This window comes from Dunckerocampus dactyliophorus, chromosome 13 (assembly GCF_027744805.1).
Source record: "Dunckerocampus dactyliophorus isolate RoL2022-P2 chromosome 13, RoL_Ddac_1.1, whole genome shotgun sequence".
In the NCBI taxonomy this organism is placed as follows: domain Eukaryota; kingdom Metazoa; phylum Chordata; class Actinopteri; order Syngnathiformes; family Syngnathidae; genus Dunckerocampus; species Dunckerocampus dactyliophorus.
In genome coordinates, this window is record NC_072831.1 from 20,194,438 (window position 1) to 20,207,222 (window position 12,785).

Genomic DNA, 12,785 nt, shown 5'->3' on the forward strand with positions numbered 1-12,785 from the left:
AAGCTCCCTTTTGAAAACATACATTTACAGACAAAAAGGTAACAATAACAATATTTTTTTTCTGTTTTGTCACAGGGTGATGCTGTCAAAGATTTAATGCTTCGATTTTTGGGGGAGCAGGCGGCAGTAAAGCGTCAAGTTCTCACAGCCAGCTCTGTGGAACAGTCCTTTGTTGGTCTACAACAGCTTATTGTAAGTTATTCAACATTCTACTTTTTGTTCATGACTCGTGTTCGCATGTAGAGTGGTAATAAATGTGTTATTTTGGATACCAGTGACAAAACATGCTATGTAATCTTCCAAATTGTTGAAATTGTCAGCAAATCTTAATAATTTGTATGTACTTTATTTATCCCACAGCGGGGAAATTTACTTGGGGAATAATTATTCCCCAGTTTAATACAAAAATGTAATTACTCTATACATTATCTTATTTTTTTATCTATATATACAGTATATATGCCAAGAAATTGAGGACCAGTACACCAGTGACGATATTTCCCGACAAATGTGTTTCACTTTACTTGTATATTTTCTGGTGTAGCTAATAGTTCGGGCTTAAGCGAGACAGGATAAGGAAGGTTAAAATATATGCTTGGCTGTTTATTTTATTTTATTACTGCTGATGTGCAGTGCAGCAACACAGCAGCGCAGGTACACTAACTTCATGAAGTTAGTGTACACCATCAATAGGTTACTACAGCGTAATACCTTGTGGTTTTACCTGTTGACCCTCTGCTTGACCACTCATTAATTACAGCTGAAACCGTGGCTTCTTAGGCTTCAGCTGAATGAAAATAACAAAATAGCATTCATCTTCACGTTACATTTGTCCTTTTTTCTTCTCCGAAAATACAGGAAATTCCAGACTATAAGCCACTACTTTTTTTCACACGCTTTGAACCCTGCGGCTTATTCCCTGTCCACACGGAAACGTTCGTTTTTTTTTTGTAAGCGGGTTGAAAAGAATTCTCATCCACACTGTGCCGGATTAGTAAATAGTTGCATCCAGACGGGAACAGATCACTGGGTGAAAACGATGTATTACACAAGGCATACCTACGTGTGGCGCTGTAAACAGACAACAGACATACATACGGAATCACGTGACACACCAAACTATAGAAAAAGAAAGAACGCATGTGCATAAGCCTCTTCACGGCTTGCCTAGACTTCCGACGAAGTGGATTTACTTCTGCGAGGCATTTTGGAGTATAAGACAACACAATATCAGGAAAATGTCGACTGGGGTGAGTCATGCCAGTCAGAGTATTCAGATTACGTTGGCTTGTCCGCAAAGTTCACTTCTGGTCACGTGACAGCGACTGGTTGGCGAAGGCCGCTGACGTCATTGTACTACAATTCCCATCATGCTTAGAGTGCAGATTCAGGAAGTACTGAATTGGAGTAGCCAAGTGGACGCGCATTTTGAAGTCTTATGCAGCGATCGTTTTTTGATCTGACACATTTTAAGTAAGTTTGATCAAGTGTAGAATTACAATAGCTTCTGCTTGCACCACAGCAGCTGTTAAACTCCGATGATAAAAGCTCCTCACTCATAGGAGCTAACGAGTGATGCTGGAAACACTGAGTTAGATACGACTGCACGGTTTATAGTGTGTCTTTCTGTTGTAAATACCCCATGTTACAAGATGGACAACTGCGGCTTATAAACAAGTGCGCCCTTCAATTATGACAGTCAATTGGTTCCAGACCCAATCACGATAAGTGGACCAAATAAGTGGATGGCAATGTAGGATTCAATATTTAAGAACTTAGTATTTTTGTAGTTAGAGCATAGAAAACCTGTTTTTGACTTTGTAAATACGAGTTTTAACATTATTAGAGCCCTGTAAACAAGAAATAACACCCCAATAGTCACTTTTACACTCCTGTTATCCTTTGTTTACATCACATTGCGCAGGCTATGGGGTCACTGCAGGGACATGACGGCCGCCTCTAGCATAGCAAGCTACCAAGCTAGCTAGCCTCTCCAAATTACTTATTCTGAACTTAAAGTGCTTCAAACGGGCTAGGGAAGAAGGGCAAAGACGCCAAAAACTTACCACTTCTACACAGAATGAGAGGAGAACCTTTTTTTCCATTCGATCTCAGCCATGGCACGTCTGCTTGGCGCTGCTGGCTCAGTAGCCAGTCTCCATGCACTGTGAAAGGTAATGTAATCTAACGTCATGTCTCATAACATTATTGATGCCTGGTGACCAGAATGCCACATACAGTATAACGTGTCTTTCAATATTTGTTGACTAATAAAAGGCCATAGTCAACCACAAAACAGCGATCATTTATTAATTAATTATTTTTTTTAAACCCATGATATAGTGAGGGAGCTATTTGAACTAAGGGACGACATGTATATAAAAAAATAAAATCTGTTAAAATTTGGTGGGTGCGGCTTACATTCAGGTGCGCTCAGTAGCCTGCAATTTACGGTGCGCTACATGCCTTTCCTTTGACTTTGTGTTCAACTCCCTAACCATCATTCGTTTCCTCCGTCATATTGTCTAACCTGCTAATGACTCTGAGAGACAGTTATTTAAAACATATGTGAGCAGGAAGAAAGCAGTAAGCACAACAGAGAAAGGAAGGGGTGAAGGAGGACGACAGAGAGGTGGAAATCTACTTGGCTCGCAAGTTCTTTTCTCCTGCTGTGTTCATGTATTATGCATGGGACTGCTGTGCATATTTCACAGGCCTTCTGGACTGGGACATACAGCCTCTCTCTCTTACAGACACACACACACACACACACACACACACACAAACACTACCCTATATTACAATGTGTAGGTAAATGTGTGTGCAGGCATGTATGTGTGTCAGTCACTGTCTGCCAACTGGTGTGGGTGGATGCTGGAAGCTAGGGGCAAAATAATGGAGCAAGACAATGAGCCAGAAAGGTAGCATAGGCCCGCAGCAGAGATGTCAAGAAATGACAAGCAATGTAAGAATGCGCGTGTGTGTGTGTGTGTGTGTGTGTGTGTGTGTGTGTGTGTGTGTGTGTCTGAAGAATCAGCAGACCCATTGTGCCCATTGTGCTGCCATTAGTAAGGTGTAAAAGCAATTATAACAATGAGCTGGCGTCTGTACACATGCAATATCGCCCAGCTCTGGCTTTTGAATACCACTGAGTTATTCTCTAATCAGAGGTTGAAACTATAAGATTAATGTCCCTAGAGCCATAAGGAAACAAGGTTTATTGGCTTTATGTATTTTGTTGTTGTTGTTATTGGCTTATCTGGCGGCACTAACAAGCATAACTGGGCTGATCCTACTGTATGTCATTTTAAGACGACATCAAATTTATCCAATCTCATAAGAGCATTAGAGGATGTAATTAAAATATCATATGCACATGCTTGATGGAACTGTTGTGAGGTAAAGGGTAAAACAGGTTACGGTGTTTTGAAGTCCCACAGAGAACATTGTTCATACAAAAGTATTTACCTCCAAATATCCAAAGGACCTTTTGTTTTTGTTTTGTTTTAGATAAAAACAAAAAACTAACACCATTTGGAGATACATGTTTTTTACTGGTCAGTGATTATATGAAAATTGCAATACTCAATGGGCAAGAATAGATTTACTTTATATGTATCAATTAAATCAAAATTAATTCATAGAATTTGTCTGACCTTCCCTTTGTCTGCCCTTGTCTTCCTGGTGACCTCTATCTGTGTTGTGGTCAGCAGAATGAGTGTGTGGTTGCATACTCACCTGGGCTGACTTCATCTGTCTCTCTCATTAGAAGTCACCTTAATCTCCTCCCATCCTACTCTTCTCCTATGTAATCTTCCTTTTTCTTTTCCTGATGCAACTACTTTTGTCCCAGTGCAACAGACCACCTTGGGGCAGAGAGACACCCCACACCCTTCTCATAATTGCTGTAACAACCCAGCTGCTAGATCTGACTTAGATATCATTGCTCTAACCTTTACTTACCATTATCGTAACCTTTTTGCACAGCTGTCGTCTCTACCCTCAGTAACACTGGCAAGCCAGTGGTGAGTCATGTATAATAGTAGTTTTCACTTCTTTTTTTGTGCTAGTTGTAGCCATATATTTTTTTTAAATAAGCATCTACAGAGTCTGGACACTGCCATTACATTTTGGCATTGTAGAAAAACAAGTGAAACGTCCTAGTTTGTTTTTCCCAAGAATAGATCAGGCGGACACACTTTTCTGTCTTTTCAATCTTTTAGTGATAAAATTGTCTGGAAGATGTCACAAAGTACAGCATGCCTGTCCTCTCCTCTCAAAGTAGGAAGCAGGAAATCTTGAACTAGGAAGTGCCTACCTGGTTATACTACGCTTGAGTCCCACCCACGCAGGGGTGTTACTCTGTCCTCACTGGATGAGTGTGTCAGACTATGTGTTAGCATTTAACTGGCTCAAGCTCGTGTCAATCAAGGGTGTGTATGTGCGCTCTAGAGTGGAAGGGTGGCGGCTGGCTTGATAAGGTTGCCAGGCAACCTGTCTGTGCAAAATTCAGGTAACAGTGCAACCATTGTGTAAGTCTACAGTAATTCTATGGTATAATTCTAGTCAACACGAACACAAGTATTGGCACTGAAAAATGTCTCATTGAAAAATAGAACACAGACATTAAAACAATACAACACATACTTTTTTAGGATATTTTTATTATGTGTTTTTCAGTGTCAGTCTTCAGTTTTTTTACCCTTCATCGCCACCTTTTTTCAGTGTCATTGCTTTTCAGTTTCAACTTTCAGTTTCAGTTTATTTTTCATTTTCACTTAGGACTTATGCTTTGTTGTGGAGTGGGCGAGGTTTGAAGCGAGGGCTAGGAGCACATGCATGCGCATTAACAAAGTAGATTAGCAGGCTCTGGCACAGGGGCGGACTTACCATTAGGAAAACACAGGCAAATAGCTTTAGCTTGGCTAAATTTAAAATCACCCCACTACCTCAGTATACTTCAGGGTTTAAAATATATCAATAAATTACTATGGTGTCTTCTATTCTTTATGCTATGATCTAAAATATCGTACACTACTTCTTAAAATTTACCAGACACATAAGGTGAATTTGCAAATAGTGTCGGATCTGTATTGCCGATACCAGCTTGAATTTTACCCAGTATCATCTGGGAAATTAAATCAGTGGTATCACACATCACTAGAGCACACACTGCAGCAATCTTTACTTCCGTAAACACACGGAAATGCAAGTGATGTTGTCCTTTTGCACATGCACGTCACTTTCCAGATGCTTTGTGTTCATATGTATATATATGTACTGTGTGTATATATATATATAGTGTGTGTGTGTGTGTGTGTATACAGTATATATACACTCCTGATCAAAATCTTAAGACCAGTTGAAAAATTGCTTGAATTTGCATTTTGCACATTTCAAGATTCAAGATTCAAGATTCAAGAGAGTTTTATTGTCATGTGCATAGTAAAACAGCAGTTATACCATGCAATGAAAATCTTATTCTGTTCATTCTCCCAAGAAAAGAAAGAAAACAAATGAAAGAATAAGAACATAAGAAACATAAACACATAAACATATATACCAATAAATTAAGCAACAACAACAGAAGAGACATTAATACAAGTAAATAATACAAATAAATAAATAAATAAATAGAGTGCTATGAGTGTGTGCGTGTGTTGCGTGCGGCGTGTGCGAGTGCTTCGTTGAGGAGCCTGATGGCCTGTGGGTAAAAGCTGTTTGCCAGCCTTGTGGTCCTGGACTTCAAACTCCTGTAGCGTCTGCCTGACGGTAGGAGTGTGAATAATGAGTGTTGTGGATGTGTGCTGTCCTTGATGAGGTTGTGTGTTCTTCGTAGGACTCTAGTTTTATAAATGTCTTGCAGTGAGGGGAGGGCTGCCCCAACAATGTTCTGTGAGGTCTTGATCACCCGCTGGAGTGCCTTCCTATCACGTGTTGTACAGTTACCGTACCAAACAGTGATGGAGGCGGTAAGGACACTTTCGATAGTGCATCTGTAGAAGCAACTCAGGATTGTGGTGGGCATGCCAAATTTCCTCAGTCTTCTCAGGAAGTACAGTCTCCTTTGGGACTTCTTCATAATTTGTTGGGTGTTGTGAGACCAGGTGAGGTCCTCGCTGATGTGTGTGCCAAGGAACTTGAAGGTTTTCACCCTCTCCACCTCAGTCTCATCAATAAACAGGGGTCTATGCGGCTCCTTTTCCCTTGTTCTTGGGTCAATGATCATCTCTTTAGTCTTATCTGTATTGAGAAGGAGATTGTTATCACGACACCAAGCTATGAGGTCCGCCACCTCTCTTCTGTATGATGTTTCAACACCACCAGTGATCAGTCCGATGACTGTAGTGTCATCCGCAAATTTAATGATGCTGGTGTTGTTCTGGGAGGCCACGCAATCGTAGGTGAAGAGCGTGTAGAGGAGTGGACTCAGCACACACCCCTGTGGGGTCCCAGTGCTCACAATTCTTGAGCTGGATGTGCGAGAATTGTGAGCACTGGGACCCCACAGGGGTGGATCTTAATGAGGTTTTAAGTAGAGCTACAACATGCAAAAACAAGAAGGAGGAGTGAGACAAAAAGCATTTTGAAAAAGTAATTTATTGAAAACAACAATTACACTTAAATAGGCTGTTTATCAGCTGATCAAAAGTTTAAGACCACAGGCTATAAAGCCCAAAATCCAAGCCAAAAGATTTTGATCAGGAGTGTACAGTATATATACCTGTGTGTGTGTGTGTGTGTGTGTCTATATATATATATATATATATATATATATATATATATATATATATATATATATATATATATATATATATATATTGTATACGCTCTTGGCCCCTCCCCTCAAACATCCCACTCCACGCCAAACACAGACTTTTAAGTTGAAGTGGAAAAAATAAACTCGAAAGTGAAATTTGAAATTGAGAAACACTAAAAAAATAAAACAACTGTCACTATGGTCATACGTATGACAGTACATACGACAATCCAATATGGTTTATTGATAATTGATCTGTCTAAAGACGTGCCTAGACCACTCACGAATGGTGAGTAATTGAGACACCCATAAAAACGTCTATTTTTGACACGGCTTGCCCTCCAACCTTCCTGCTGTTTTCACATTGACATTCTCCTCCCATTTCAGATCAACATTTGCAATAAGAGTGCTATTATTAGATTAGATAGGTTAGAATAAAAAAAACAAAGCTTGTTAAATATTATTTATTATGTAAATGTATTGTTTAATGTATCATACAACATAGACTAGTGGAAAGTGACTGGAGTGGATAATGTGCCAATAATACTAATCTATCCATCTTCTCAAGTTCAGTACCTGTATTAAGTGTCACTAGACTATGTTCACATGGCAAACTATGCCAGAATTTCTCATATTTTTTTATTGCAGGGTGGAGTTTATTTACTCTATATTGTTACAGTTGTATTTTGCATTTGAACATGAAGATGTTTAGCACAGAGTCCGAGACACTGCCTTGATGCCCTTTTGTCTCTTACGCCTTGGCTGTTGTTTAAACAAGACAGTTAAATTCATGAGAATTGTTATAATATCATTTTATATTAAAACATTTATTAAACATTTATGTGCCTGAATACCTCATACGCAATGAGAGCGGAGCAGCAAGGAGACAGACAGTGAACTTGTCCATTGCTCTCTGTGCATCATATGAACAAATAAGTAAGTTTGATGCTAATGTTGTGCATTAATAGCGTTTAATCTTGAATGTTGTGTTGATATTGGTACAGCAGTACGGCACAGCAGTGAAAACCGGTTGCTGTGATTGGAGATTTATCGTTGGTTGTGTGTATTGTTGTACTTCAGATACTGCTTTATCGTGATTGGTTCCCCTTCAATTTGGTATTAAATGAATATGCAGACTTTAATCGTAGCCATCGTGAGTGGACAAAAGAATGGAAGCTCAAATTCAATCCATTCAAACGGAAGGATGCCAACATGAAACTACAATAAAAGATATGTAGGCTGATTATTTATCTATTTATCATAGCTTATGTGAGACTTTATCAAAATGTGACCATTCATAATACACGTTGACCCGGAATTACTAGAAAATTAATTAACCAATTCATTATGTGCAATATTTCAAGTTAATTAAGATAAAAAGGTTTATGTTTTTTAAGTGTGCAGGAGTAGGGGGTACATGGCTTCAGGTCAACTGTCTGAAGGGGTACGCCACTGGACGAAGTTTGGGAACCACTGCTCTAGATTAATCAATCATTGCACTCTGATTATGGTTGTTTTCATTCAAATATCACTGGCTTTTCTCCGGGTACTCCGGTTTCCTCCCACATTCCAAAAAAACATGCATGTTTAAGTTAATTGGCGACTCTAAATTGTCCATAGTTACGAATATGAATGTTTGTCCAGGGTGTACCCCGCCTCTCGCCCAAAGTCAGCTGGGATAGGCTCCAGCATACCCGTGACCCAAGTGAGGATGAACGGCATAGAACATGGATGGATGGGTTATTGACCATTTATGTTCATACATTTAAAAATAATAACTATAATAACTGTTGCAGAAGCACTGTCGTAAAAACTTGTCAAAAAAATTTTGTATTTTTGCATTTAATTAACGGTCATTTTATTCACTAACCCACACTGTACGCTGGTAAAAGTAAGTGTAAAATGTAAAAAATTGAATTCTAAAAAAATAAAATAGAAAAAAATGAAATTTGGGAAAAAATAAAACTGATTTAATAGGGCCCTACTCCTAGTACACTAGTAGTGTTGTGTAGAAAGTATTCTGGACTGCCTGCTTTCCCCTGACCAGAGTCATAAGCTTGAGGTGTGACACATCGATATACCTTGAGTTGAATTCAATGAAGAAATCACACACATGAATGGTAGTGTCCATCATGAATATAAAACCTACATTAAAAGACACTAGAGATGACTACAATTACCCAAGTTGACTTTATTGCACCTTTAATGCTAAACAATGCACTCATTGAGGTCATCAGCCATCGTGTTGTGTTTATTTTCCACTGGACTGCTTGGAGGACCTCAGAAGAACACTCTGGAATCAGAGCACATGATTAATCAACAGCACAGGATTAATTGGAAGGTTAATTTGTGGTTCCATTCAAGCTTTTTCTGTACAAGTAAGAAAAGGCACAATGTTCCGTTTAACAAAAAAATTATCAAAATTAGAATTCCAACGAGCTTCTGTTGCCGTAATTTCTGCAGCATTGGAAAACAGTGTGTGCTCTCTGTTGTGGGAGTCAGAGGATGCGAATGAGTACTCGTAACTTCAACGCAGTCTTCTATAGTGCTCTCAGAGGCAAAAAGAAATGGCCGAGGCCGTTATTGTTGACAACCACAACATTAAAACTATCTAACAGCCCACTAGTCAATCAGCGGTTCATATTACCCAGCGGAGTGTCACTTACAACTTTGAATCTCTGCTGAACTATCTCAGGGAGTGTTATGTGGAGTTCTCTTAAAAGCCACAAGCTACTCCTCATAATATATTACGCCAGTTTTGTGTCTCCGCATCTCTTAGTGGTACTGTTGGAAAAGTCCAGCCATGGCCTGTGGGAGGAAAGATGGCTAATGTGTGAAGTTCATATTAGTCAAGTAGGCAACCATCCCGCAGCTTGAGGGCAGCGTTCTGTCCCCTTGGTTCAAATGTCTGCACACCATCTATACATGCTTCAAAGCAAAGTTGACCTCGTTGCAATCACTGGCCTGCAAGTGTAGCATTGACTAATGTTCTTTTTCTCCTCTTTGTGAATTGCTGGAGCTTTATTGAAGTTGCAGGGGAGCTCTGTATTAACCAAAGCTGGGTGGAGAAAGTCTTTTTAAGTTTGGTTTGCCTGGAGGCTTTTTGTCTGGTGGGAGGATATGTGGGCGTTCGTTTGTTCATCAAGCATTGTTATGCAGGGATTTTTTTTTCAACTCATCAAAGCAAAGGCACACTGAACTTGTGACTTTCAACACAATTAAAAACCCTCATTCCTCTTAAACCTGCGACAAGAATTAGTAATTGTGTGTGTGTGTGTGTGTGTGTGTGTGTGTGTTGATAAATGTGTGTGCCCATTTGTGTTGCACATACTGTGTAATTCCATGTGCGTGAGTATATACTGACGCACGTATCATTGCACCGTAATCGAGCCCATGAGTTTACTATCACTGTAGAGAAATAAATTGTTTATTTATGGTGCAACTCCCCACTGACAGTTTGTGAGGACTTGTGAAAGGATTTTGATTGCTGGGAAGGTAGCACATTCCACTTCAACCTGCATTTGATGTGTAGGTGGCAGTCGTGTGCATTATATGTTTGTTATTTTTTTACAGTTGCCACTAATACACTTTCCCACCATTGTATTCACTACTATATTGACATAATGAGCAAGGATGAACCAGCTTTTAAGGTCACCGTTTTAATGACGACAGTATACATTTGTTTGCTGTCCTAGACGATGCGGCTAATTTATGGTCACGTACTTTTGCGACATCTCGTATACTACAGAACAGCTATTTTGCGCCTCATGCACGCACCCTTATCATGGAAAACACACGAAGAAGTGCATATGATGCAACTTTCAAGTTAAAGGTGATCGATGTAGCAACCTTTGGTCAAGTCTGCCGGCGGATCCTCACAGATTGGAACAATGTAAAAAAAAAAAAAAAATCCGCTCTTGCCAATGGGTTTTGAAAGGCTGGACTGAGAGCGACTGAGAGCGAAAAATCAACATAGACACACCTAGATATGTTCAAATCTAGTTTCCTCTTTAGATTTTGTGGGTCCGACTTATATTGCGCTCAATAATCCAGAATTTACGGTACATACAATGCTGTATGGTTAATTATGTTTTTTTTTTATTATTATTTAGAACTATTGTACTTAACAGTACCGGCACTATTATGTATATATGGCATTTAAAATATATTTGTGGAAGGCTTTGGATTACAAATCAATAAAACATGTAAATGTGACAGTAAGAATATATATACTCCATTATAAAAAAATCCCTGTCCTGTGTATTGTTTTGTAGGAATGCAGCAAATGTACATGGTCAGTATTCTCTTTTTTTTTCCCCCACCCCATCTGTTTTACACCAACACCAGGAAATGCACACAAATGCCTTGCAGCGAGGCGATGATATACTCCAGCATACTGTCGGGTGTGTATATTTTGTATTTCAGAATGGCTGCAGCTGCTTTGGCCATCCTCTCAGCCTCCTTGTTTTCAGCTTCATTTCCCACCCTAATGAAGATTCAGAGGCAGCCTAGCAGCTGACACTGGGCTGCAGAAGAGGGAGGGTGAGGGGTAGGAACTACTGTACAGTAAAGACAGCAGTGAAATAAAAGATGGGAAGATAAGGAAGGAGTCACGAGAGATGAGGCATAAAAAGGCCAACATGGAAAAGGGTGAAAGTTGGATTTGGGACTTGAATACTCCGGAAAAGGCATTAATGATAAAGAGTCAGAGGATGATAATAGTTTACAACCAATAAAAATCCCAAATCCAGTATCTTTATAAAGTTTGAGAAAATGTCAAAAGTTAATGCCAATATTGTAAACTACTGGTTCATGTTCGAATCAAAAAATAAACAACTTCCTGAGCCTTTAAGTGGTCTTAACTGAACTCGTGAAATCAAATACATTTTGTATGATAGTCTAATTTATTGAGATGCAGTCCAGTATATAGTACTGGTGTCACAAGATCTCACGAGATTAAAACGTGACACGATTTCTCATTCATAAAAAAAAAACGTCTCGTGGCCACTAGGCCTGAGACGATAATAAATAAATTAATCACGCAATAAATGTAAATGAACTCAATAATTTGCCAACCTCAATACATTGCCATGTGCAATAGGTGTTTCTTTTCCTCGTCTCCCACCTTCAAACAAGCAAAAAGAGGGTTAAGTCAGGATAAGGAACATAATGAAGTTTCTCTCTGCTCCCACTTCTAATTGACTTCCAGTCTAGATTTATGGTCAACAACTAGGAAATTGGTCGGCCTTTTCATGTGTGCCACTATGGGATGGAGTGACTCCATCGTTCAGGGCTCAGTGCAGGCTAGTCAAGCTTTTGCCGACCAAAGTTGTTTAATAATGTTCTTATGGAAATCCTGTTGTATGTGATTGCAGTCATACTGAAGCTTGTTTCCTCTCCCGTGCAGAGCAGCAAGAACTGGCGAGCGGCAGTGGATCTGACAGGCCGTCTTCTGACTGCTCATGGCCAGGGATATGGAAAAGCCGGACAGCCCACTTCCCATACCACAAACTCACTGCAGGTAGGATGCAAACATTTGACTTCATAGAAGGAGTGGCTTGGCTTCACCATACACGTCTTAGCAACTGTATTGATGAACTATGATGAGAGCATTTTGCATTTAGATACAGTCGTCCCTCGCTATTTTGCGGTTTGAACATGGCTTCCTCACTCTATTGCATTTTTCAAAAATGTATTAATTGATAAAAGATCGCTGTTTTGCGGTTGCCTATGGACTATCATTAGTCAGAAATATTGAAAGTCCGATGGAGAATTCTGGTCACTAAGCATCAGTAATGTTACACTGATGAGACATTGCCTTAGATTAGATTACCTTAACACCGCATAGAGTCAGCCTTGGCATGTCTGACATGATAGAGTGAAAACAAGTTCTCCCTCATTGGTAAGGTTTTGGCTTCTTACTTTGCCCCCCCCCCCCCCCCCCCCCCCCCCCCCCCACTCAGTTTGAAACCCTTTCTTAAGTTTAGAATAAATAAATTGGAGGCTAACTATTTAGCTTGGTAGC

The 12,785-nt window shown here is 39.7% G+C and overlaps 1 protein-coding gene across 2 annotated transcripts in view; it reads left to right on the forward strand.

Annotated features, from left to right (window-relative positions):
• The window catches only part of trappc12 (trafficking protein particle complex subunit 12), a 42,026-nt gene that overhangs the window by 2,091 nt on the left and 27,150 nt on the right, over positions 1-12,785 (forward strand). For both annotated transcript variants that reach the window (XM_054796000.1, XM_054796001.1), the window contains 2 exons: positions 76-192; positions 12,168-12,281. In XM_054796000.1, coding sequence (XP_054651975.1) covers positions 76-192; positions 12,168-12,281 — 231 coding nt within the window. The remainder of the gene's footprint in view (positions 1-75; positions 193-12,167; positions 12,282-12,785) is intronic.